Raw genomic sequence first — 24,607 nt, 5'->3', positions numbered from 1 at the left:
GATTTTCAGTTGTTTTACCAAGTGGCATGTATATCATTAGAAGTTATCCACCTTTCAAATATAAAATAAAAATAGTAGGTAATAGCCACTTTGACTTTTTACTTAGGAAAGTTTTAAGGTCTCGAGTCGGACCTGACCCAGATTTGCATACTATGGTTAAATCTCTTTAGGTGGTCATCTTCGCTACTACATAGTTCAAGTTCCTAAAGTCCTGAGACTGGTTTCTCGTTTCTTGTGTAAAATGACCAATTGTTGCCGTTTGAGGCGTTCGATACCAGATGGTGTTGGTTATATCGAGGTGCTTGGCCTCATACCTTTATGGCGAGGTACAATCTAATTAACATGTAGCTTCATATGACCTTATTAGAAAATATGCCCATCACTGGTCAAATCAAGACACTTCTAAATGGCATTTCGGTCCTAGCTATACGCCATACTGAGCTTCTTATTTTATAAGTAGGATTGGATTCTTTATAAGAGATCGATAATGGCGGACCTTGACCTAATGCACTACCCTACGCTTGACCAAGTTAAGAAAAGATAAGTGGGATGGAATTGAATTTTGCGAAACTTAAATAAGAAAGTAGAAGCGAAGAAAAGGAACAACAACAGGTAAAAAGAAAACGTAAATGAATTAAAGAAAACTAAAAGCAAAGGAATTTCCCTTTATAAAAGAAAAACAAATTAATGGAATAAAAGTTTTCTTTTTTTTTCGTTCTTCTACAAGTTTCATCTCGAAGTAATACATAATTACATTTTTATTTTATAATTAATATCTACTTTGAAATAACAATACTGTCTATGACAGGTACAATAGGTGGCTATGTATTTGTGATTGTAAAGAGCTATGTATTTGTGGCACGAGGACAGGAAACAAAAAAAGTAAAAACACGCAACATGTCGGTTTAGATTTTTTACGTCTATTCGTTTTTATTTCATTTATCTTTTTGTTTTCAAAATTTTTTTGCCTGAGAAAAAAAAAAAAAAAAAAAAAAAAAAAGAAACAAAGATAGAGAGAACAAAATCTGTTCAAGATTTGAAGATTTTGAAAATAAATTATGTAGGTACTTACAAGAAAATGAAATGCAATTCTCTACTAAATTTCATTTTGAACCAAATATTTCACTACTTATTACTATTTTCCATTTCCCTCCTGAATTATTATCATTGAAAGGGGTTTTTATGCCTTTGAAATCGGTTTTGTGTATACAGTAGACTTAGGATAAATAAAAAAAATATTTTGAAAGATTGATCGTCTTGAAACTTAGAACTCCTGCTCTTCACTAGGAAGACACATCTTTGGATATTTTGATGATAACCACTTGGCTCTCTTCGCTTTCAGAGATCCATAAGATCCGAGAAAGTCCGCCATCCGTCCACTAAGCTTAAAGTCATCTCCGTATGTCGAGAGACAATGATCTACTTCGGACGCATATGAATTGAAATGGCTCAGGTCGTAATACTTGGGATATCTCATCTGACGACCTCCAATGAGCAAGATATTAAAGTGGGTAAGATTGTGATTGCCGGCATGCCCATTGTTAATGACAACCCGATACCCTTCACGCATTTTCAAATCAAACGCAAACTTTTGACACAAATGAAACATGTGTCCAAGGAGAAACGCATCCTCTTCTTGTGCTTCGGCTAAGGACGTTAGATTCTTCTTTGGAATGATGTTGATGTAGACGGGTGCAAGTTTCGTCAGCTCTCGGTAAGCCCAGCAGAGGGAATCATTGTAAATGACTTTCTTGTATTTGAATTTGTTTCGCAGGATTTTGTCGTACAGTTTTTCATGATCATAGAGCAGTCTGCCTGGCACGGTTTTGAGTGTGATTCGTTTCATAAACTCCTCTTCATTTCCATGAGATATCACGGAATCGTCAAACACCGTTGTCTTCTGAGTGATGTTTTTGTACTTTCTTCGTCGGTCGTGAACTTTCAGGACATAACGCGCCAGCTTCTGCTCTCCGAGTTTACGAAAGTTGTCGAAATCCAAGTGTTTACAATTCCGGATGACTTCTTCTAGAGTGTCCCCACCTGGGTGGCCAGGAGGTACGGTTTTCTCTCGCAGTACGTACGGTAAGACTTGTAACCCATCCAATAAATCCAGTGGTGTCGCACGCTCTCCGAATATTTTCTCTTCGTTCTTGAAAATGTCTTCCCTCTCGTCCTCATAGAAATGGGGTGCCAATGTCTCGTGCTCTAACACCTCGAACTTTTTCAAATTCTTGTTCAGCTCTTTTCTTTCTTTGGCGTTCAATTTCAATCCAAGTTTTCTGATTAAAGTTTCATTAATGTAATTACTCTCTACAGTTTTTTTCGAATCAAACTCTGTTGCTTGGAACTGAGTGAGGTTATTATCTTTGTAGTAAAGTTCAGAGTTACTTGCTGACATTCCATCATAAAATTGTGTTTGCCGATGCAAACCTTTCTTTATATCATTAATTTTGTGCAAAGGTGTTACTCTCTGAGGTTTCAAGAATTCGTCGAATAAGGAATCGTCCCCTCTTTTGTTTTCATTCATTTTGCCCTTAACCTTTTTTACCTCTCCTCTAGTATATTTTTTACCTTGATGATATCTTTTCCTGAGTTGAAGCGTTTTCTGATCATACCTCTCAACGATTTCTTGTTTTTTCATTTTACGTTTCGCCTCTTGAACTATTTTGAAATGTTTATTTCTCGTTATCCATTCCGCGGTGTACCTGGGAAATCTCTTCATGACCCCCGATATATTTCTCCACTCTTGCCATTCTGTGGTTGTCTTGACAGCTTTTCGATAAAACTTGAATAGTTCCTTTTGTTGCTCTTCTACATTTCTTCGAATCCTACCACGCGGCTTATTTTCAGTTTGAGCCTCTTCTTTTTCACATTTTTCTATCTCATATGACATATCTATTGTGTTTTTATCTCCAAGCATTGCTCTAAGTCGCTCTCTTGTATCTGGCACAAGATTAGGCTGATCCCTTTCATTGCTTTCTAAATGAGTGGAAACATCTTCATCCTTCTCTTGAGAAGACAAGTTCATTTTGTTTTTAACTCTATTGATGAGCGCTTGTTCTTCTTTTGAAAAATCAAAATCATGGAATCCTTCATGCTCTTCAAATCTCTCATTGTTACACTGCCCGGTCACGGGTTCCGAATTATTCCTAATTTGATTTTCAAATATTTTAGCCCTTTGATATAGTCTTGCCTCTTCGTCAGATAAATTCAATTCATCATACTGATCAGGTGTCTCAGATTTATTATCTGGAACAAACAGAATTTTTCATTTTCATTTAGTACATCAGCTGCCATCCGATAGTCAAGCAATGCATCATGAGAGTTTTGCTATAAAACTACCTTGAGATGTTGATCTCTTTTGACAAATAAATGTATAAGTTAGTATAATACGAGTATATATGTACTCGTACCTACTTTTTTTCTGCTGAGGTATACCGCGATAGCTTTAAAACTCAATGACTAACCGAATGAAGGTAGAGGTATCTAATTCCGAAAGGTGTAGTTGTCAAAATAGCTGCCCGCGAATAAGTCTTCGTTTGAGTCCTCCTGGGACCATTCGCTTTCGATTTGCATGTCACTGAATAGAGCTTTTGTTGGTACATCAGGCGGATCGGTCATATTTTCGTACTTCTTTTCGAAGTATGGTAAGTTGGCCGCTATATCAATGTAGGTTTCTTCTGATATCTCCAGATGAAGGTTTTTGACAATTTGGGCGTATTTACCTGTTCGCAGAAAGGGTGTATTGCTAACATTGGAGGGAGCTGTTTGAATTGTCTTCTCTGTTGTCATTCGTGATTCTGCCTTTGTAGAGGTCACCTTTGGATTTTTACGAGGTTCCAGATTTCTTTTAGCAGTTTTGGATTCCAAGTGTGTTTTCCCCATTTTGGATTTGGATGTGTCTTTTCCTCTATTTGGGATACGTGTCCTCTCCATTTTCTCTTTCAACTTCAAGTCAGTAGGATCCTTTCCCGTACGGGTTTTCTTTTTGCTATCTCCCTCCTTTTTGTCTAATTGTTTTCCGTTTTTAGTTTTGAGGGCAACGTTGCTATTCTCTAGAGAACGTCCATCTTTTTCAGGAGATCTAGTTTTAAGCTTAACGCTCTTTCGTTTGTCAGCGCTTTGGACATGCTCTTTTGATTCCTCCGTATAATCATATGATGGACTATCTTTATACTTTTGTCCACCAGTTTCTCTCTCTTTCTTATTGTTTTTATCTTCTCTTTTGTCCGCATAGCCGTGACTATTTTCTTCGCTGGAACTGGCTGATTTTCTTTCATCATGTTTATTGATGCTCTTTTTAGTCTTGTCGTCATTGCTTTCAAATTTTGAATCACTTGGTCTATCAGCATCCGATTGCTTATGCTTTCCGTGATCTGAAAACGGTATTTTCAGATTCAAGTTTCTTGTTGAAAAAGCTAAAATGCTCTTTAAATAAGGTTCATGTAGACAGCTAAGATCATGTTTTATTGGAAGTGGGTCCCTGCCTAAGATTTCTATGGATAAATGTTTACTTTTTACTACCACTATGTTTGTATAAGGTACTTATACATATGTAGGTAGTTCGGATAAAGTAATGGTCTTCTAAAGTAGGTAATGATTATCTATTTGTTTATGTTTGTTAGTTCGTTAGTTTATTTATTTATTTTTTTTAATTGAATGTGAATACAACCTGGAAATAAAAATTAACAAAAGTAATGACAAAAGTGAAAATTCGAGTAGTCCAATCAGACTTTCAAACGAGTCATCTTGTATTTCTCTTTATTGGCTCACTATTCACACATTGCATACATCTTCAGTCCTTTCTACTTTTTGGCTCATCCCCCCAAGGTCCCAAGTCATCTGGAAAGAAGATGGGAGAGGCATATTTATTTAGACTTTTAGTGGATTTCACAAATACTTTTTCAGTCCTCAACAGGCCTGTTAAGGGCCAAAGATAAAGTGGGAGGTGTTTGGTAGTTTTGGCCAGATGACTTGTTACAATAAATATTCAGTCTGAAATCTTGAAATCCGTGTCTTCCACACTAAACATAGCGCAGTCGGAAAATTTTCTTTCGTGAAAATGATGTGATATTTTGTGTCTCTGTGTCTCAATTCAATATTCAATTTTCAATGGATCAATTCAATAAGCCCTGTGCATTGCTAATGACAGGCAATGTTGCACAAAACTTCAAAGATTTTGTGCGTGATGTGAAGATTTATTTTACGGCCACAGAAACAGATAAGAAACCGGACGTGGTGCAAGTTGCAAGATTGAAGAATCTTATGGGCGTTGAAGCCCTCAATCAATACTCGGCCAGAGCAACTGTAGAAGAGGGACAGGAAACGATGGAGGACGTCATCAATGTGTTGTCGGAGATTTGTCTACCAAAGAAGAATGAGATTTGGGATGTCTATCAATTCTTTGATCGGAAGCAGCAGTCTGGAGAGACGTTCGACAGTTTCTATTCTGAGTTGAGAAGACGGGTGAAATGCTGCTGTTTTGATGCTCAGGAGGAGAAATTGTTGAAAGTTCAGATTGTGCTGGGAGTCAATTCAAAGAATGTACAACAACGGTTACTTCGAGAAGATAATGTCATTGGACAAGGATGGTGGAATTACTGCACAGTCTGTGGAGAAATGCTGAGAAGAAGGCGCAGGTGTTGAACTCAAGTGTTCCTGTGAATTATTTGTCGTCTGGAGGAGGAGTCAAGCCACCAACGTCAAGAAGCTGTGAGGATTCAATCAAGCTATTCAACGTCAAGAGGCTGTGAGAATATTCAGTCAAGACATCAACATCAGGAGGCTGTGAGGATTCAAGGATGTCTCCTCCAAGGTCTCCTCAAGGTTACGGAAGACAATTCAGGTCACGATTTGATGGGAGGTGTGAGAAGTGTGGGTGGTTTCATGGTGGTAATGTAGTGGTGTCCAGCAAGAAATCAGTTTTTAGTGTCAAAACACGTTTTGAGGTCCCTAGAGCCTAAATCCAAAGTTTCAGCCATTGGTCCGTGTTGTTGAATAGAGAAGTGAATGCGATGGATAATCATGAAAGTAGTGATGATGAGTATTATGTTTTGAATGTTGATACTGTGAATATCAATAAGGTGAGTGTTAGTAGCGTGAGTCAAGAAATGCAAGATATTCCATTCTATAAGGTTGGTATAGAAATAGTTCATTGGGCAGGAACAGATTATCTGGTCTTGATCGACTACTATTCGAGATGGATTGAGATTAGGAAGATGTTGACCAAGAGGAGTTCTGAGATCATTAGCTGTCTGAAGAGAATTTTTTGTGTCCATGGTATTCCTGCAGAAGTGATCTGTGATAGGTATTTTTTTCTGAGTTATGAAATACGTCAATTTGCTAATGAATGGAATTTCAATATCACTTCGGTAAGTTCTTATTCCCAGGATCGAGTTTTGGTGGGAAAGGCTGTGAAAATTGTGAAAGATATGCTCCAGAAATGTACTTCTGAAGGTAAGGACATAAATTTGTACTTGCTCAATTACAGGAACTCTCCTGTGGCAGATTTACCGTGGTCTCCTTCCCAGTTATTGTTCTCGAGAAACCTCAGAACTAAGTTACCAGTACCTCCTAATCATCTACTACCTAGTGTAGTGAGTCCTTTACAAGTGAGTAATAAGATGTCTAGGAATCATAATACTAGTGGGTACTATAAAACAAATTTCGATCAACGGACATAGAGAAGGAATAAGTGTGAGAGAGTTATCCCGTGAAGTGTGAGTTATACCGTGAATAATGTTGTGAAGTTTATGTATGACAGTTATACTGATGTTGGAAGTAACCTGGAACCTCCAAGTCATCTTGATGAAGGCACATACCCTCTCGGTGCAGATTCTCCTGAGAAGCTACCGAGACAACTTTATCAAGATGAAGACCTTACAACCGGATCCTTGCATAACTAAAAAAAAAAAAAAAAGAGCATGTTTGGTAGTTTTGGCCAGATGACTTGTTACAATAAATATTCAGTCTGAAATCTTGAAATCCGTGTCTTCCACACTAAACAGGAGGAAACCAATTCGGTCCCAAAACCTGTTTTTTAATTCCAATTGGGTCCCGAAAACGCGAGGGTCAGTGACCAATTGGGTCCCACACTTGAATTGGTACCTGATTTATCTACCTGTCACTATTCTGATCTGATCTCCAATACCTGTGGTACTTATAGGTTTGTATGTACCCATGTATATAAAATAACGTAACCAAATTATTAAGGTTGCTGATATCACAGCTGAAATCACAATAAGCTAATATCCCAACATAAATATTCTGCTGTATGTGTGACTGTATGTTTATAATTCATTATTAATAGGTCCAGTAGAACCCCGATTTTATGAACTATGAACTAATATGAACTAATTTTATGAACTAATTAAGAACTAATTGGGACAAAGCATTATTGGGATTAGCATTATCGTTTACAATGTTTGCATCTTTAAGTGTTTGAATAATAATTCTGACATTTTTGTTTGCATTATCAGAAGAAAAAAAGTGATTTTCGAGTAAAAAATAGAAAAAAAACTCATATAACCGAGGGTCATATTTTTATAAATACCTATTTATATAGGTATATATTATTTTTTTTTTTCCAAGTTCATTACAGGTATACGGGACCCTATTGGTAGTTCTATCCTCAAACACCCGGGACCCAATTGCTAGTCGACTACTTTAAAAAAAAGGTCATGGGACCGAATCGGCGTTCTTCCGATAAAGTTGATGAAACCCACCCTATTGGTTCACACAAGAAATTACAAAGGGCGAAATTATTGCCTAAGGCAATCTCCATCTTCGAATAGTTACATTACACACATATCTCCGAGTAGCCGAGTACACCACTGCGTGTGTTTACTCCTCTTCCATCAAGTCCGAGTATTGCTTGTGGTAGTACTTCTTCATGAATCGTCGCTCCTTAGTGTCCCGCAGCCGGCTAATGTCCGGATATCGGAAGCACTCACTAGTGGTGAAGTTCTCCCGACAAACGGCATACGCTTCGTCCGTGTTGGGAAGCTCCGGCGTTGGCAGATCATGGTAAAAATTCGCCGGCAGTGTCCCAGAAACGACGGTCTCCGTCATCATCTTCCAGAATTCCGACTTGTCGTAGCTGCCATAGTCCATGGGTTCCTTCGCAACCCGGTTGTAATGAAGTGGCGGCCGAGGCCGGAACTTCTTTTCCGTTTGCGGCCGATAGCCGTTGTCGTGAATCCAGTCCGGTTGAGTCCTTTTGGCCTCCTCACTGCTCCATGCGTTACGTTCACGTTCCAGTTGATCTATGTCGCGGAAACGGCCGTCAACATCCATGTAATACCTTGAACATTATGACAGAAAGGATTTAGAAAGGTATTTTGATAGAGGGAACTGTAACTAATGAGGTCTTATTCTCCCGAAATCTTATAAGGTATTTCAATAGAGGAAACTCTAACCCCTAAGATCTTATTGTCCCGAAATCTAAGAGAGAATTAAGACAGGATAGGTGTGTCCAAACATGGTCGATCGACGAGGCAGTCGACTATGTGTGGACACACCTTTACGGGCAGACCATTTTTTAAGGGGTTTGTTCGGGGGAACTGTAACTGCTAAGGTCTTATTGTCCCGAACTCTAAGAGAGAAGGAAGCCAGGATACGAAAAAAAACAGCCATTTCGAGAACAAACAGTATCCGTTCAGCAAAAGGCCCTGTTGCTGTGAAATGGATAACATTCACACAGGTTTAGAATTCATACGGAATGGGGAGATTGCATACATGAAAACCCAATATTAGCTTGTCAACGCCTAAATGATGACAGACAGAATGGAGATGTCAATATTTATTTACAGCATTAGAATAATTTCCTCACAAATTAATAAATAAAATAAAATGTCGCAGGAGTCCTGCTGTTATTACATTTTTCGAATTTTATGAACATTGAACACACTATCACTTTAGTTTCCCCCTCCTCTCCCGCCTAAATTTCTCCTCTCCTGTTTGATTTATAGGCCAGAAATGGGAAATGTCAACCGTTCTAGCAGGGACGGAAAATAACTTTTTTTTTCCAATAAAAGGGTTTGAGTGTGGAACCGACAAACTTTACGGGATAAAATTCTATTTGAAACAATTTTTTGAGGGGAAGTGTATTCGATTAGAATAATTTCCTCACAAATTAATAAATAAAATAAAATGTCGCAGGAGTCCTGCTGTTATTACATTTTTCGAATTTTATGAACATGGAACACACTATCACTTTAGTTTCCCCCTCCTCTCCCGCCTAAATTTCTCCTCTCCTGTTTGATTTATAGGCCAGAAACGGGAAATGTCAACTGTTCTAGCAGGGACGGAAAATAACTTTTTTTTTCCAATAAAAGGGTTCGAGTGTGGAACCGACAAACTTTACAGGATAAAATTCTATTTGGAACAATTTTTTGAGGGGAAGTGTATTCCCCCAAAGTACTATCCAAATGAACTCATATGGTCAGTCGATTCGGGAAAAATTAAATCATACAAAGTACCAGATAACCAGACAGAAGGGAAAATTGCATATTGATTTTTCGGTCCTGTTGGTTCTAAGAGGACCTCCATAAGGGCATTTTTTCTAGGTTCTATTGTTTCACCAAAAATCTTTACCGGTTGGTGTAAATTTTGAACCCATTGGTTCTCAGGGCCCTTTTTCTGAGTGATAAGAACCTAGTAGGGTTTCCATGACCGCCGCCAAGTTCCCCCACTGAATAGTGAAAGATGTTCTTTGTGTGAGGAAGGTAGCGACCCTTCTGTTTACGGTGGAATATAGGGCCAGTACCTCATGGTGAAATATAGGGCCAGTACCTTAGAGCAATGTGAGATCGCATGAGGTCCTAACCCATGGCCATTATTATCAAGATGGATGCCTTTGATTAAGTTAGTATTGTCTCCAGGCATTTAGTCCAGCCAACGGAGAGTACTGCGAAAATTGCATATTGATTTTTCGGTCCTGTTGGTTCTAAGAGGACCTCCATAAGGGCATTTTTTCTAGGTTCTATTGTTTCACCAAAATTCTTTACCGGTTGGTGTAAATTTTGAACCCATTGGTTCTCAGGGCCCTTTTTCTAAGTGATAAGAACCTAGTAGGGGTCCCATGACCGCCACCAAGTTCCCCCGCTGAATAGCGAAGGATGTTCTTTGTGTGAGGAAGGTAGCGACCCTTCTGTTTACGGTGGAATATAGGGCCAGTACCTCATGATGAAATATAGGGCCAGTACCTTAGAGCAATGTGAGATCACATGAGGTCCTAACCCATGGCCATTATTATCAAGATGGATGCCTTTGATTAAGTATTGTCTCCAGGCATTTAGTCTAGCCAACGGAGAGTACTGTACCCACTTTGTTGATGAAAGAAATGTCTTTTTGCCAGCCTAGTTAGCTTGGAAGGTAGCGCATTTGCCTTGTTAGAGCTAGGTAGCCGGTTCGATTCCCGCCAGGGGCAAATTTGTGGCTGTGCGGGCTATCCAGATTTCAAGAACCAGTAATTTAGCCTGAATCGCCTCGGGCGGGATTTCAACCGATGACCTAGCCCTTACAAGGCAGACAAGCTACCCTTCAAGCTAACTAGGCTGGCAAAGAACGCTTTAAAAGAAATTTTAAACCAGCGTCTACACTAAGGACACTAAGGTCGATCGACAGTCTAAATAAAACACTATGCTATACCTTAGCATTTTTAGCAATTATGTATACTGTGACGGTAAATCCCTATGAAACCACATAGGTACCTATAGTGAAAAGGTCTTGCTTACCTAGTTAGCTTGGAAGGTAGCGCATTTGCCTTGTTAGAGCTAGGTAGCCGGTTCGATTCCCGCCAGGGGCAAATTTGTGGCTGTGCGCGCTATCCAGATTTCAAGAACCAGTAATTTAGCCTGAATCGCCTCGGGCGGGACTTCAACCTAGCCCTTACAAGGCTAACTAGGCTGGCAAAGAACACTTTAAAAGAAATTTTAAACCAGCGTCTACATCGACGTCGGTCTAAATAAAACACTGTGCTATACCTTAGCACTCTTAGCAATTATGTATACTGTGACGGCCAATCTAAAGTAAGAAAGCACTAGGTACACTCATACATGTAAAAACAATTCTGGAATCTGGACTGTAATGTAGGGTACACAACTTACCTGCATTTGAATTGAGCCCATATTTCTAGTCTGGTGTCGAACGAAATAAAAAGCCATGGTTTTTGCCATAAGGAAACATTAACCATAAAGTAGAAATATCATTATCATGGATGTTAACCGACAAAAAATGATAGGATTAAAATTAAAATTAACGGGCTAAAAAATGCTAGGTATAATTAGATAAACATTCAATATCAAAAAATTTAAATTCATGACCACTGTGTTAGGAAAGACTTTCCTAATACTTAGTACCCATATTAACACTTGTATTTATAAACAAGTTCTTCAGATCATTCTGAGAATGCACTTGGGAAAAAACGTAGAGGTAAGCACGTTCTAAGCCCGTTCAAAATAAAATGGTATTTATAAATAAGTCCGATAAGAGGTAAGACCGGTCTTTCCTAAGATGATGCTAAGCGTGTGGTACTCGTTGGCAACACTGTAATTTTACCCGGGAAGGCCCGTCTCACATTGGACGCGTAGTAGTAGGACTTTTAGTAGCGCGTCCATAAAAGTATAGAAACGTAACTCTTTTACTAACAGGCGCTAGTACTTGGCTTCTTTATGTGTACAAACATCACTTTTGAAAAATATGTCCCTTAGCTTTTCCAATTCCAACAATCAAAAAAATAATTTCTTCAGGTGTTTAAACGTATCCCATATTACGGAGCGTGGCAGCGCTTCGCCCCGCCAAGTCAAGAAAGGTTGACAGCGCTACTAGAGATGTTATACGCCACAGTAAGCCATTTTCAGGTAATTGTAGAGGAATAGACACTTTACTGTTCTGTTCTACAAAGTTACATACATTTTTTTTTTTTTTTCGATGGTCAGTTTTTAGTGTTGTGGCGCTACATATCCTAAGTCGTTGCTTCATTTGCTAAGCGTCGACTGTTCGAGTAGCCTCTCCACCATGTTCGATCGTTAAATCTAGAGTCCCGTTCGATTTCACACATTCTACAAAGTTAAATCTGGAAAAGAGACTTACTTACCTCTCATTTTAAGATAATCCGGTTTGAGTCCGTACACGATTTCTCCCTTCTTTCCTTTCTTCCCTTCTCCGCCATCCTTCTGGCCTCTACCTCGCCTACAGTGGACACTGTGTATGGCTAAAGTGAGGACCAATAGGATACAAGAATGGTGGGTCACTTTCATTTCTCGAGATGTGATAGGTGAGAAGAATGGAATTGTCTATTTGAGCAACATTGGAAGACGCTTCTTTTCAAGAACTGAAAACTAATGACTACTTGCCAAAGGTTCTGCTACTTGTCAAAGGCTTTAATTTCAATGTGATTGTGTTGTGGGTTGTGCTCAGCTCTTGTCTATTGTTGATTCTGTGAATTAGACACTGGTTTCAATCTCTGGACATTGGTTCAAACTCTGGATTTCCAGTCAAAGGGTTCAGTCTTCAATGAAGAACTGAAAACTAATGACTACTTGCCAAAGGTTCTGCTACTTGTCAAAGGCTTTAATTTCAATGTGATTGTGTTGTGGGTTGTGCTCTTGTCTATTGTTGATTCAGTGAATTAGACACTGGTTTCAAACTCTGGACATTGGTTCAAACTCTGGATTTCCAGTCAAAGGGTTCAGTCTTCAATGATTTTTTCAGTTTATCTTGGTTGTTGACAAATTGAGCAGAATAGAAGGGATTCTGAAATTAAAAGTAATCATAATTATTTTTATGTTGGGTACTTTATTTTGAAGATATCTGATAGAGGAAACTGTAACAACGGAGCTTTTACTGTCTCAAAATCGAAGAGAGAAGGAGGACGGACAGGATAGAGGATAGACAAAAGCCAGCCGTTCCAAGAACGAACCTTCTCTATTAAAGATAATTTTTACGTGGGGCGGCCTAGCGACCTAGTGCTTACATTGCAGTGGCGCTACTTTCCAAACTCAGGCTGGCAGATTTTAGGATTGAAGAATTGTAAAAGAAAAACACCAGTAACTTATACTCGTACTCTTCACAGTTGGATAAGTAACTGGTGGTCTTCTTTTCAAGATGAATCTTCACAAAGTCACGTCAGACTCTATCGGAATTGTAAAAGGATCTTTTTCTTAATTACCTATTTGTGTTTCTGTTCTCTCCAATTTATCAACTTTGCTAATGGCCGATCAGCAGGTGGGACTTATGTGGCGCAATTAATTAACATCCCCTTTTGCCGATCTTGAAAACTTGTAAGAAATAACTTCTATAAATCTAGAACGAAAATAAGAAGAGAAAATACAGAGAGAGGGAGAGAGAAAGAGATAGAGAGAGAAAGGAGAGGGAGAGAGAGAGGAAAAAAGGGATAATGAAGTGTGAGAGAAAAAGAAAGAAGTAAAAAAAGAGAGAGGAAAATAAAGTGGGAGAATGATAGAGAGACAGAGGGAGAGAGGGAGAGAGAGAGAGGGAGAAGGAGGGAGAGAGAGAATGTCAGACATGCAGTCATGTTCGCAAAACTAACAACAACATTACAAGTAAATGTGCTGGGAGAAGGAACTACATAGAAGGAGAAAGAGAGAGGGATGGTAAAAGAGAGAGAAAAGGAAGGAGGGAGAGTAATAGAGGGATGGTGAGAGAGAGAGAGAGAGGGAGGGAGGAGGGAAGGAGAGGAGAGGGAAAAATAGAGGAAGGAGGGAGGGAGAGAAAAAGATAGAGGGAGGGGAAAAGAGAGGGAGAGGAAAGGAAAGATAGAGATAAGACGAGGTTAAGGAGAGGGCAAGAGGAAGAGAGAGAGATGTAATAAACGACTCTCTCTCTCTCTCTCTCTCTCTCTCTCTCTCTCTCTTTCTCTTTATCCGTCTATTTGTTTCTTTTTCTTTTCTTCTATTATACATTTTTCTGTCCATTTGTTTCCCTTCCTTTTCTTCTATGTCTTCTTCTCTTTTGTCTGGATGTGCATCTTAGCTCTCTTTTTGCTAGCACCAATCAAATATGCAGACTCATAAGAACCCTATTTAGACTGCGGGGGTAAAGAGCTTTCCCATGACTAATAAACGCCTCTCTCTCTCTCTCTCTCTCTCTCTCTCTCTCTCTCTCTCTCTCTCTCTCTTTCTCTTTATCCGTCTATTTGTTTCTCTTTCTTTTCTTCTATTATATATTTTTCTGTCCATTTGTTTCCCTTCCTTTTCTTCTATATCTTTTTCTCTTTTGTCTGGATGTGCATCTTAGCTCTCTTTTTGCTAGCACCAATCAAATATGCAGACTCATAAAAACCCTATTTAGACTGCGGGGGTAGAGACCCTTTCCACAGTCTGATCCTGGTAGCCTAAATGTGGTACGAGTATTTTCTCTTGGACCAGAATTTACAATTTTACATAGAATATTGGAAACTGTCATTCAAAATTTGATAGATTAATTTTTTTTAATAGAATTTTAGAGCATTTTTTTTTATTATTATTATTAGTCTACATTTATTATTATTATTTTACATTTTTATTTTTTTGTTTTCAATAGCTCTAATAAATAATTCAAGGCATAAGAGGAGGACCAGGTAATGCTTTTATAGTCAACAATATAGTCTGTGGGTGACTTGTGTCAGGGTAATTAACCCATGATGAATTAATGGAGTTATTTGTCTTTCTATCAAACAAATTGGGTGTTCATCTTGTGAGAACATGCATTTGTAATTTGTTTTGGAAAAAAGGCCATTTTTTTTACTAGTTTACTTAATATAAAGTAGAACTTGCCAGCTTAGTTAGATTGAAAGGTAGCTCGCCTGTAAGATATCTGATAGAGGAAACTGTAACAACGGAGCTTTTACTGTCTCAAAATCGAAGAGAGAAGGAGGACGGACAGGATAGAGGATAGGCAAAAGCCAGCCGTTCCAAGAACGAACCTTCTCTATTAAAGATAAATTTTACGTGGGGCGGCCTAGCGACCTAGTGCTTACATTGCAGTGGCGCTACTTTCCAAACTCAGGCTGGCAGATTTTAGGATTGAAGAATTGTAAAAGAAGAACACCAGTAACTTAATACTCGTACCTACTCTTCACCAAAAAAAAAAAAAAAAAAAAAAAAAAAAAAAAAAAGGTGTTTCACAGCCGTTTTTATTTCGTAGCAATGAAACAACTGCTACATTAGACGCTTGTGGTCCGAGTCGTAGCATGTCCAATGCCTATCCCGTAGTATGTCCCTCATCTTATTAGTAACCTTTAGAAATATGTATAGAAGACCTTGTTTAGACTGCGGGAGTAAGGGGACTTTTCAGTCTCATTCTGGTAGGATAAACAAGGTATATTCTATTCTCATCGGACTTACCTCAACAAAAGTTGCACAACGGGTTAATGTTGTGTTTCAGGTCCTCTTAACTCTGGCCGGCTAATTGCCTGATTATCAAAGCTGATTTGATGTGCACAAGAGATAACATTTTTCCACCCGTACTAACCAACCAAGCCGAGATTGTTTCGAGTCACAGCAAGCTGAACACAGGCAGTTTTTTCGGGAAACTTTCGTCATGGAATCTTCTGGAAAGATTCTGTAAAAGTTGAAGAAGAGATAGAGCTTGAATTTTGAACCTTTTCGACGACCTTTTGGTAAGAATTTGATTGATTTTGTTTTGTTGGTTGCAAAAATTTCCACAGGCAGTTTTTTCGGGAAACTTTCGTCATGGAATCTTCTGGAAAGATTCTGTAAAAGTTGAAGAAGAGATAGAGCTTGAATTTTGGACCTTTTCGACGACCTTTTGGTAAGAATTTGATTGATTTTGTTTTGTTGGTTGAAAATTTTGTGATTTCTGTGAGATTTTTTGAAATAAGGGGCTTGAGGTCTCTGAAGGTTTGATTGAAGGGGCCTCCTTTAAGGGTTGGCGTTTTAAAGGTTCATTGGGTGGATATGACATTTTTTCGGTAACATTTCAGTATTATTGTTTTCTGAAAGCAAGAACAAAGCAATTACTTTAGTAGGAACCAGTTACAACTTAAAGGTTCAAGGCGCCTTACAGAAAAAAAGGTGTTTTTGCTTAAAAAGGGCGTCACCCCCAATAGCAATTAAGAGTCATTGACACCTAACACGATGTGGCTAGAGCTTAATTCAACTTGGGTATCAGTTCTGATAATCTAAAATATTGATCTACCTAGATCAAGAATATTATTTGTGTTATAGCTCAAAACATAATCCAACTTGAAAAGTCTAGGCCTTAAAGAAGACAGGAGTGATTTATCCCTGAGAGAAACTTTGCACCTTTAAATTTCGCACATTATGACGTGACGTAACGGGAAAACCTTGAAAAACATTACATAACCATTGTAATGGTAGCTCTGACGTCATAATATTTGCGAAATGCCAGGTCCAGTTCTTAGGAACAGACCACAGCCACCACAGGTACGAAATTTAATGGACGGACAGTAATCCTCGTTTTATATTTTACAACCCACATTCGAAAGACTTTTAGTTGTCTTTTTTAAGGGTATTGTCTACGTTATATCCATTTTACGGTTTATAGGAAACACACTTCACATAGGTATGTTCAGAGGTGTGTCCTATATGAAAACGATGAAAAAAAAAAGTGCTTCCATTTCTAGTCGTATTTTTCCGCTCCCCAATTTAGTCTCGCTTCAGGATGGCGCGCCATTTTGATAAGGAGAAATCCTTTCAGTTTCCGAAAGGAAAATACAGCTTTTCCCTTCGATTTTTAGTCCGTCCTTCCTTTATTATTACTAAAGGTAATAAAAGGTATAAGGGACGGACTATAGTATTCGCTTCGGTGTCGTCTGTCTGTCTGTCTGTCTTTTTTTTTTTTTTTTTCACATTTTCTCACACAAAATAATGAGCTCTGATCTTGAAATTTGTCGCGACGACCTATGAACTCAAAGCGAGAAAGTTTCAGGTAACACTTCAGTCGATCATTTAAGACCGGTTTTAGCGTTATCTATGTTAAGCTACGCCGAGCAAGGCCAATAAATGGATGGGTGACTTAAAGTTAATTGACTAATTGTGGGATTTTTTTTTTCTCATTTTCTCACACAAATGAGCTCTGATCTTGAAATTTGTCGCGACGACCTATGAACTCAAAGCGAGAAAGTTTTAGATAACACTTCAGTCGATCATTTAAGACCGGTTTTAGCGTCACCTATGTTAAGCTACGCCGAGCAAGGCCAATAAATGGATGGGTGTCTTGAACATTATATTGGGAATAAAGGGAGAACGGGCTCTAGTCTTGATTTTAAATCATTACATGAAAGTAAAATCAAAAAATCAAGTCAAGAATAATAATAAACTGAATATTAAACAAATTAGGCAGGTACATAGGTACTGATTTTCTGTAATCACTACGGGCTAAAAAATTCCCGGAGGGACGGACCCTGCTTGTTCTTCTAAATATTGTACATGAGTTTATAAGTAGCTTCCCCTTCTGAAAATCTCACCCCACGCCACCGCCTATGGTTTATAGGGAAGAGACTAGGTTTATAGCCCCTAAGACTTTCAAGTTTATTTTCCAAGACTTTTCAAGTTTATGGTCACATATCTCATCAAAGTTCCCATACTGACTTCAAGGTATTTCTTTAGACTTTTATTCTTATTTTAAACTTTTTATTCTTTCCCACATTATCATCTCACTACTTTATGGGACGGTTTTCCTTTAGAGTAATGGAGTTTTTCATTTCATACTAAAACACTTTCTTTCTTGCAATGCGTTTTGTAGCAATGCATTTGATACAGTCCATCATAGAGGTGAAAGATGTAGTTGATTAGATGTTTTTGTTATCGTTAGGTATACTATTTCCATTTAATTGAAAACATAGATTGAAATACTTGTGGCGCTCCATCCACTTCTACAGAGAGAGGTGGAAGGTCTTCATAACATCTGGTTGTGAAGCCTAATTGTGTAATCTCAGTAATATCTCGCTCAATGTCAGACTGCCGAAAGTTCTCATCGACTTCAATGTCCTCGGTGCTTGCAAAGTATTGAATTAGACTTATCACCACTAGACTATATTGGACATGACAGATATCTTTCATTGTATGCCAAACACTACACTTTCTGTGCAGCTAGTAACACATCAATTGGTCAAAGACGCACAAAAGACAATGTCATTTAAGTCCAAACGTTGTCGTTTTAGTCGTTGATAAAAATTTGAAACACTTCATAAAAGCAGGGATTTTTTTTACACAAATTAATAATTTCTCCGTGTCTATAAACTGTTTTCGACTGTCAAAACAAACTAAATCAGGCAATAAAACAGAAAGCGTGTGAATAGCGCAGAACTTTAATAAAACGAAAATAAATTAGAATAAGAGAAATAGACAGTGTAATGCGTGTGGGGAGAGAGGACATTTTTTCAAAGTATGTGATAAAGTGTTGTTGAATAGAGAAGTGAATGCGTTGGATAATCATGAAAGTAGTGATGATGAATATTATGTTTTGAATGTTGATACTGTGAATATCAATAAGGTGAGTGTTAGTAGCGTGAGTCAAGAGTTGCATACATGAAAACCCAATATTAGCTTGTCAACGCCTAAATGATGACAGACAGAATGGAGATGTCAATATTTATTTACAGCACTCACTAGAGTTCAGTAGTTCCTGAGATATGGGCTTGGTACCTGGGGAAAGACACGCATTTTGAGTCTGGTAGCCAAAGTGTTAAGCAATTTCATTTTCAGCCGTAAAAGAGAAGCGATAAATAAGAGGGATGTGTTTTACTGTATTTCCAATATTGAAAAGAGAAGCAAATGGTTCTATTCCCTATACAGATTTTGTATTTCTTCGTTTCTCTGTAATGTTCCCATAATCATTTTATCATTATGATAAGAGGTTACCCTAGTCCGTTTGGAGTTTTGACTAGTTTGAACTTCGGAAAGAAACCGAAACTTCTAGATTATCTGTTTCGCTATGGGCTAGGGCATTTTATTCGGGCAAAAAAATCAAGGTCGTTCTGCGAACACCAAGAATACTCAAATCTTACGCAGTGGTTTTAGGAGACCTCGTATGTCTCGTGGATTTGACGTTTCGTTTTCCTCTTTTCAGTTTGTATTGTTTTTTATGTGGCACATTCTTCTCTGGGGAAATTGGCAACTATAAAGAGAGCAAAAGGAAATCATTTTTGTAAGCAACATAGCCGAAAATTAGTTGATGAAAATAATAAATTATGATAGAAATTCAAGAAATGTAAAATATTGACACCTGATGAGAAATTTTCTTCTAAAATATAGATTTCCTTCATGATTTATAGATATTAGTGCAAATTTTCTACCCGTTGGGCTTGTTGTGAAGTATTGTTGTTATTCTAAATAACTATAATCAATGCACTTATCGTTCATCGCAATCAACTCTCAAGATATGTAAAATGAGGGCGTACCTTTCGATTTCCCCGGATTACAGTTTGATTCTTTTATGTCTAACGTATGGGTGTCTATTGACTCGCATATTTCGTAGCTTAGATGTTGTGTTAAAGGTTCTTCGCTTTTTGGGATCAGGATGGGGATAGGCTAAGCTCAAAGATTCACAGTCGTATAACGACGATTCAAAAGGGTAGGATTTACTCGGACATTCCTTCCATTCTTTGGTGAAAATTTCGTTTTCAATAGGGTTCGGGTTGTTTAGGATGTGTTCTAATTGACGCTTTCGATATTCTTTTCCGATTTGGATCCAATTTCGCTATCGGCGATTATTTTGTAGGGGGACAGAAAGGAACACGACAAGTTAATTAAAGATGACGAAAGAGTTTAAGCGTTTGTTTTTCGTCATGAAAATAGGTAAGTGAATGAAATCTTCCACCTGTATTTCCTTTTGTATTCTCATAAAACTACCTATTAGGCCCAATTTCATCTATACCTATTAGTTATTGACTATTTCCATTAATCTATTTAGTTTACATATTATGATAGAATGTTCTTTACCTTCTTCAGACCACAACCTGGTCCTTGAACTGAATAATGTTGATATGCATTTGTTGTTTCTTGAAGTTCTATGTTCATCATCTTTTTGTAGCCTTTGTAAGGTTCCTTATTACCTTGATTGTTCTTTAAATTCAATAAATTGTTCAGTTTATTATTGATGTGGTTTACTTTGTGAATATTGTGCTCGATTGGTTGCTTGTCTTGAAAGTGAATGTTTTCCTTTTTGATTAGAGCAGGATTCTTCAAGTCGATTTCATTCATAATTTTATTCTTCAGTTCCATGTTGGGTTCATCTCCGTAAATTTCTTTGTGAAAGTCTTGCTGTAGTGAACCATGCTTGTATCCAGGTTCACTGTCTTTGGGGAAAGGTTCACTATCTTTGGGAAAGAGTTCAAACTGCGGCTTTTTTCTGTCTTGAACTTCTATTTGTTCGCCATTCCAATGCTGCTTTAATATTTTCTCTTTGACATCCACATTGTTTGTGTCACCATGTTCTACCTTCGGATGTATCTTCTCGATATTCTCATCTTTCTTCAAATCAGTCTCATTCAGGTTTCTCAAACCCACCTCGTTAAACTCATGTGGTATATTATTTCGAACACCTTTATCATGGTCATGATTTTCAGGCTTTCCCACGTTTTTCTTATGTTTTTCAAAGAACTCTTCTCGCAACTTTTTTACTTCATCGTCTGTTTTTATTCCTTCATCCTCGGTAAAATCATATTCGTCTCCATACACAACAGGTGCTACTTGTGGCGCTCCATCCACTTCTACAGAGAGAGGTGGAAGGTCTTCATAACATCTGGTTGTGAAGCCTAATTGTGTAATCTCAGTAACATCTCGCTCAATGTCAGACTGCCGAAAGTTCTCATCAACTTCAATGTCCTCGGTGCTTGCAAAGTATTGAATTAGACTTATCACCACTAGACTATATTGGACATGACAGATATCTTTCATTGTATGCCAAACACTACACTTTCTGTGCAGCTAGTAACACATCAATTGGTCAAAGTCGCACAAAAGACAAAGTCCTTTAAGTCCAAACGTTGTCGTTTTAGTCGTTGATAAAAATTTGAAACACTTCATAAAAGCAGGGGGTTTTTTTTACACAAATTATAAATTTCTCCGTGTCTATAAACTGTTTTCGACTGTCAAAACAAACTAAATCAGGCAATAAAACAGTAAGCGTGTGAATAGCGCAGAACTTTAATAAAACGAAAATAAATTAGAATAATTTCCTCACAAATTAATAAATAAAATAAAATGTCGCAGGAGTCCTGCTGTTATTACATTTTTCGAATTTTATGAACATTGAACACACTATCACTTTAGTTTCCCCCTCCTCTCCCGCCTAAATTTCTCCTCTCCTGTTTGATTTATAGGCCAGAAATGGGAAATGTCAACCGTTCTAGCAGGGACGGAAAATAACTTTTTTTTTCCAATAAAAGGGTTCGAGTGTGGAACCGACAAACTTTACAGGATAAAATTCTATTTGGAACAATTTTTTGAGGGGAAGTGTATTCCCCCAAAGTACTATCCAAATGAACTCATATGGTCAGTCGATTCGGGAAAAATTAAATCATACAAAGTACCAGATAACCAGACAGAAGGGAAAATTGCATATTGATTTTTCGGTCCTGTTGGTTCTAAGAGGACCTCCATAAGGGCATTTTTTCTAGGTTCTATTGTTTCACCAAAAATCTTTACCGGTTGGTGTAAATTTTGAACCCATTGGTTCTCAGGGCCCTTTTTCTAAGTGATAAGAACCTAGTAGGGGTCCCATGACCGCCACCAAGTTCCCCCGCTGAATAGCGAAGGATGTTCTTTGTGTGAGGAAGGTAGCGACCCTTCTGTTTACGGTGGAATATAGGGCCAGTACCTCATGGTGAAATATAGGGCCAGTACCTTAGAGCAATGTGAGATCGCATGAGGTCCTAACCCATGGCCATTATTATCAAGATGGATGCCTTTGATTAAGTTAGTATTGTCTCCAGGCATTTAGTCCAGCCAACGGAGAGTACTGCACCCACTTTGTTGATGAAAGAAATGTCTTTTTGCCAGCCTAGTTAGCTTGGAAGGTAGCGCATTTGCCTTGTTAGAGCTAGGTAGCCGGTTCGATTCCCGCCAGGGGCAAATTTGTGGCTGTGCGGGCTATCCAGATTTCAAGAACCAGTAATTTAGCCTGAATCGCCTCGGGCGGGATTTCAACCGATGACCTAGCCCTTACAAGGCAGACAAGCTACCCTTCAAGCTAACTAGGCTGGCAAAGAACGCTTTAAAAGAAATTTTAAACCAGCGTCTACACTAAGGACACTAAGGTCGATCGACAGTCTAAATAAAACACTATGCTATACCTTAGCATTTTTAGCAATTATGTATACTGTGACGGTAAATCCCTATGAAACCACATAGGTACCTATAGTGAAAAGGTCTTGCTTAGCCAATCTAAAGTAAGAAAGCACTAGGTACACTCATACATGTAAAAACAATTCTGGAATCTGGACTGTAATGTAGGGTACACAACTTACCTGCATTTGAATTGAGCCCACATTTCTAGTCAAAAAAAAGTTCAATTTTTGGACACTTTTTAATGATTCCTCATTACATGGGGAGTATTTTAAGATAGAAAATTTTTGGCCGAAAATTGGCCGCCGTAGGCGGTCGATTTTGGGACTTAGAAAATCAAAAAAAAAGTTCAATTTTTGGACACTTTTTAATGATCCCTCATTACATGGGGAGTATTTTAAGATAGGAAATTTTGGAAACATTAACCATAAAGTAGAAATATCATTATCATGGATGTTAACCGACAAAAAATGATAGGATTAAAATTAAAATTAACGGGCTACAAAAAGCTAGGTATAAGTAGGTAAACATTCAAAATCAAAAAGTTTAAATTCATGACCTCTGTGTTAGGAAAGACTTCCCTAATACTTAGTACCCATATTAACACCCGTATTTATAAACAAGTTCTTCAGATCATTCTGAGAATACACTTGGGAAAAAACGTACTCAGAGGTAAGCGCGTTCTAAGCCCGTTCAAAATAAAATGGTATGTATAAACAAGTCCGATAAGAGGTAAGAACGGTCTTTCCTAAGATGATGCTAAGCGTGTGGTACTCGTTGGCAACACTGTAATTTTACCCGGGAAGGCCCGTCTCACATTAAGTCGTTCCTTCATTTGCTAAGGGTCGACTGTTCGAGTAGCCTCTCCACCATGTTCGATCGTTAAATCTAGAGTGCAATAGTCCTAAACTAAAATGGACGCGGCACATCAGGGATCAGGAAGAGACCGCCTTAATATAATAATAAATCTATAACCAACCTCAGTGGTGCAGTGGTTAGCACGGTGGACTTTGAATCTGGAGGTTGGTGGTTCGAGTCCAAGTCATGTCATAACATTTAGCGTAGTATATTAAGTGGGGAACGACATTTTTGACAAGCATTTATGCTTAACACAATTAAAATTCCTAAAATTCCTTTTTAATAAATCTAGAGTCCCGTTCAATTTCACACATTCTACAAAGTTAAATCTGGAAAAGGGACTTACTTACCTCTCATTTTAAGATAATCCGGTTTGAGTCCGTACACGATTTCTCCCTTCTTTCCTTTCTTCCCTTCTCCGCCATCCTTCTGGCCCCTGCCACGTCTACAGTGGACACTGTGTATGGCCAAAGTGAGGACCAATAGGATACAAGAAAGGTGGGTCACTTTCATTTCTCGAGATGTGATTGGTGAGAAGAATGGAATTATCTATTTGAGCAACATTGGAAGACGGTTCTTTTCAAGAACTGAAAACTAATGACTACTTGCCAAAGGTTCTGCTACTTGTCAAAGGCTTTAATTTCAATGTGATTGTGTTGTGGGTTGTGCTCTTGTCTATTGTTGATTCAGTGAATTAGACACTGGTTTCAAACTCTGGACATTGGTTCAAACTCTGGATTTCCAGTCAAAGGGTTCAGTCTTCAATGATTTTTTCAGTTTATCTTGGTTGTTGACAAATTGAGCAGAATAGAAGGGATTCTGAAATTAAAAGTAATCATAATTATTTTTATGTTGGGTACTTTATTTTGAAGATATCTGATAGAGGAAACTGTAACAACGGAGCTTTTACTGTCTCAAAATCGAAGAGAGAAGGAGGACGGACAGGATAGAGGATAGGCAAAAGCCAGCCGTTCCAAGAACGAACCTTCTCTATTAAAGATAAATTTTACGTGGGGCGGCCTAGCGACCTAGTGCTTACATTGCAGTGGCGCTACTTTCCAAACTCAGGCTGGCAGATTTTAGGATTGAAGAATTGTAAAAGAAAAACACCAGTAACTTATACTCGTACTCTTCACAGTTGGATAAGTAACTGGTGGTCTTCTTTTCAAGATGAATCTTCACAAAGTCACGTCAGACTCTATCGGAATTGTAAAAGGATCTTTTTCTTAATTACCTATTTGTGTTTCTGTTCTCTCCAATTTATCAACTTTGCTAATGGCCGATCAGCAGGTGGGACTTATGTGGCGCAATTAATTAACATCCCCTTTTGCCGATCTTGAAAACTTGTAAGAAATAACTTCAACTCCAAGTTTTTGCCGAATTCAATTTATTTTTGTCACTCTGCCAACTTGTTTGCTGAACTTTTTGAGGTTAGGAAAAATATTTGGAGTTCTTTATTTATTTACATAAGTTGA

General features: G+C 38.1%; 4 protein-coding genes and 2 long non-coding RNA genes across 10 annotated transcripts in view; 2 read left to right on the top strand and 4 right to left on the bottom strand.

The window, feature by feature from the left end:
• Positions 1-24,601, bottom strand: part of LOC108252406 (uncharacterized HIT-like protein Synpcc7942_1390) — a 28,285-nt gene extending 3,684 nt beyond the window's left edge. For both annotated transcript variants that reach the window (XM_017444133.2, XM_026823681.1), the window contains exons 1-2: positions 24,367-24,601; positions 23,483-23,951 (exon numbers count right to left, since the gene is read on the bottom strand). In XM_017444133.2, coding sequence (XP_017299622.1) covers positions 23,483-23,645 — 163 coding nt within the window. In that variant the 5' untranslated portion in view covers positions 23,646-23,951; positions 24,367-24,601. The remainder of the gene's footprint in view (positions 1-23,482; positions 23,952-24,366) is intronic.
• Positions 1,255-12,514, bottom strand: LOC108252405. The gene is made up of 3 exons (XM_017444130.2): positions 12,098-12,514; positions 3,726-4,376; positions 1,255-3,249 (listed from the first exon to the last, which is right to left on the bottom strand). Exons 1-3 carry the CDS (start codon positions 12,258-12,260, stop codon positions 1,265-1,267), a joined length of 2,799 nt encoding a protein of 932 aa, XP_017299619.1. The 5' UTR covers positions 12,261-12,514; the 3' UTR covers positions 1,255-1,264.
• Positions 4,424-7,795, top strand: LOC113467480. The gene is made up of 2 exons (XR_003391546.1): positions 4,424-4,948; positions 7,011-7,795. It is a non-coding gene; the product is annotated as an uncharacterized LOC113467480 (long non-coding RNA).
• Positions 12,595-13,277, bottom strand: LOC113467479. Its single transcript, XR_003391545.1, has 2 exons — positions 13,172-13,277; positions 12,595-12,756 (listed from the first exon to the last, which is right to left on the bottom strand). It is a non-coding gene; the product is annotated as an uncharacterized LOC113467479 (long non-coding RNA).
• Positions 15,470-24,607, top strand: part of LOC103509294 (trichohyalin-like) — a 23,530-nt gene continuing 14,392 nt past the window's right edge. For 3 of the 4 annotated variants that reach the window (XM_017444132.2, XM_017444131.2, XM_026823680.1), the window contains exon 1: positions 15,671-15,774. The gene's annotated coding sequence lies outside the window, so the exon portion shown is untranslated. Of the gene's footprint in view, positions 15,623-15,670; positions 15,775-24,607 lie in introns of those variants that run through there. The other variant, XM_008473899.2, reaches the window with a different exon arrangement.
• LOC103509293 lies at positions 18,996-21,345 on the bottom strand. Its single transcript, XM_008473896.3, has 3 exons — positions 19,929-21,345; positions 19,388-19,686; positions 18,996-19,104 (listed from the first exon to the last, which is right to left on the bottom strand). Exons 1-2 carry the CDS (start codon positions 20,883-20,885, stop codon positions 19,405-19,407), a joined length of 1,239 nt encoding a protein of 412 aa, XP_008472118.1. The 5' UTR covers positions 20,886-21,345; the 3' UTR covers positions 18,996-19,104; positions 19,388-19,404.

The sequence above is a fragment of the Diaphorina citri genome, unplaced genomic scaffold (genome assembly GCF_000475195.1).
Source record: "Diaphorina citri unplaced genomic scaffold, Diaci psyllid genome assembly version 1.1 scaffold484, whole genome shotgun sequence".
NCBI classification, from domain to species: domain Eukaryota; kingdom Metazoa; phylum Arthropoda; class Insecta; order Hemiptera; family Psyllidae; genus Diaphorina; species Diaphorina citri.
The sequence above is the reverse complement of the archived record's forward strand: the minus strand, read 5'-3'. Positions and strand labels throughout refer to the sequence as shown.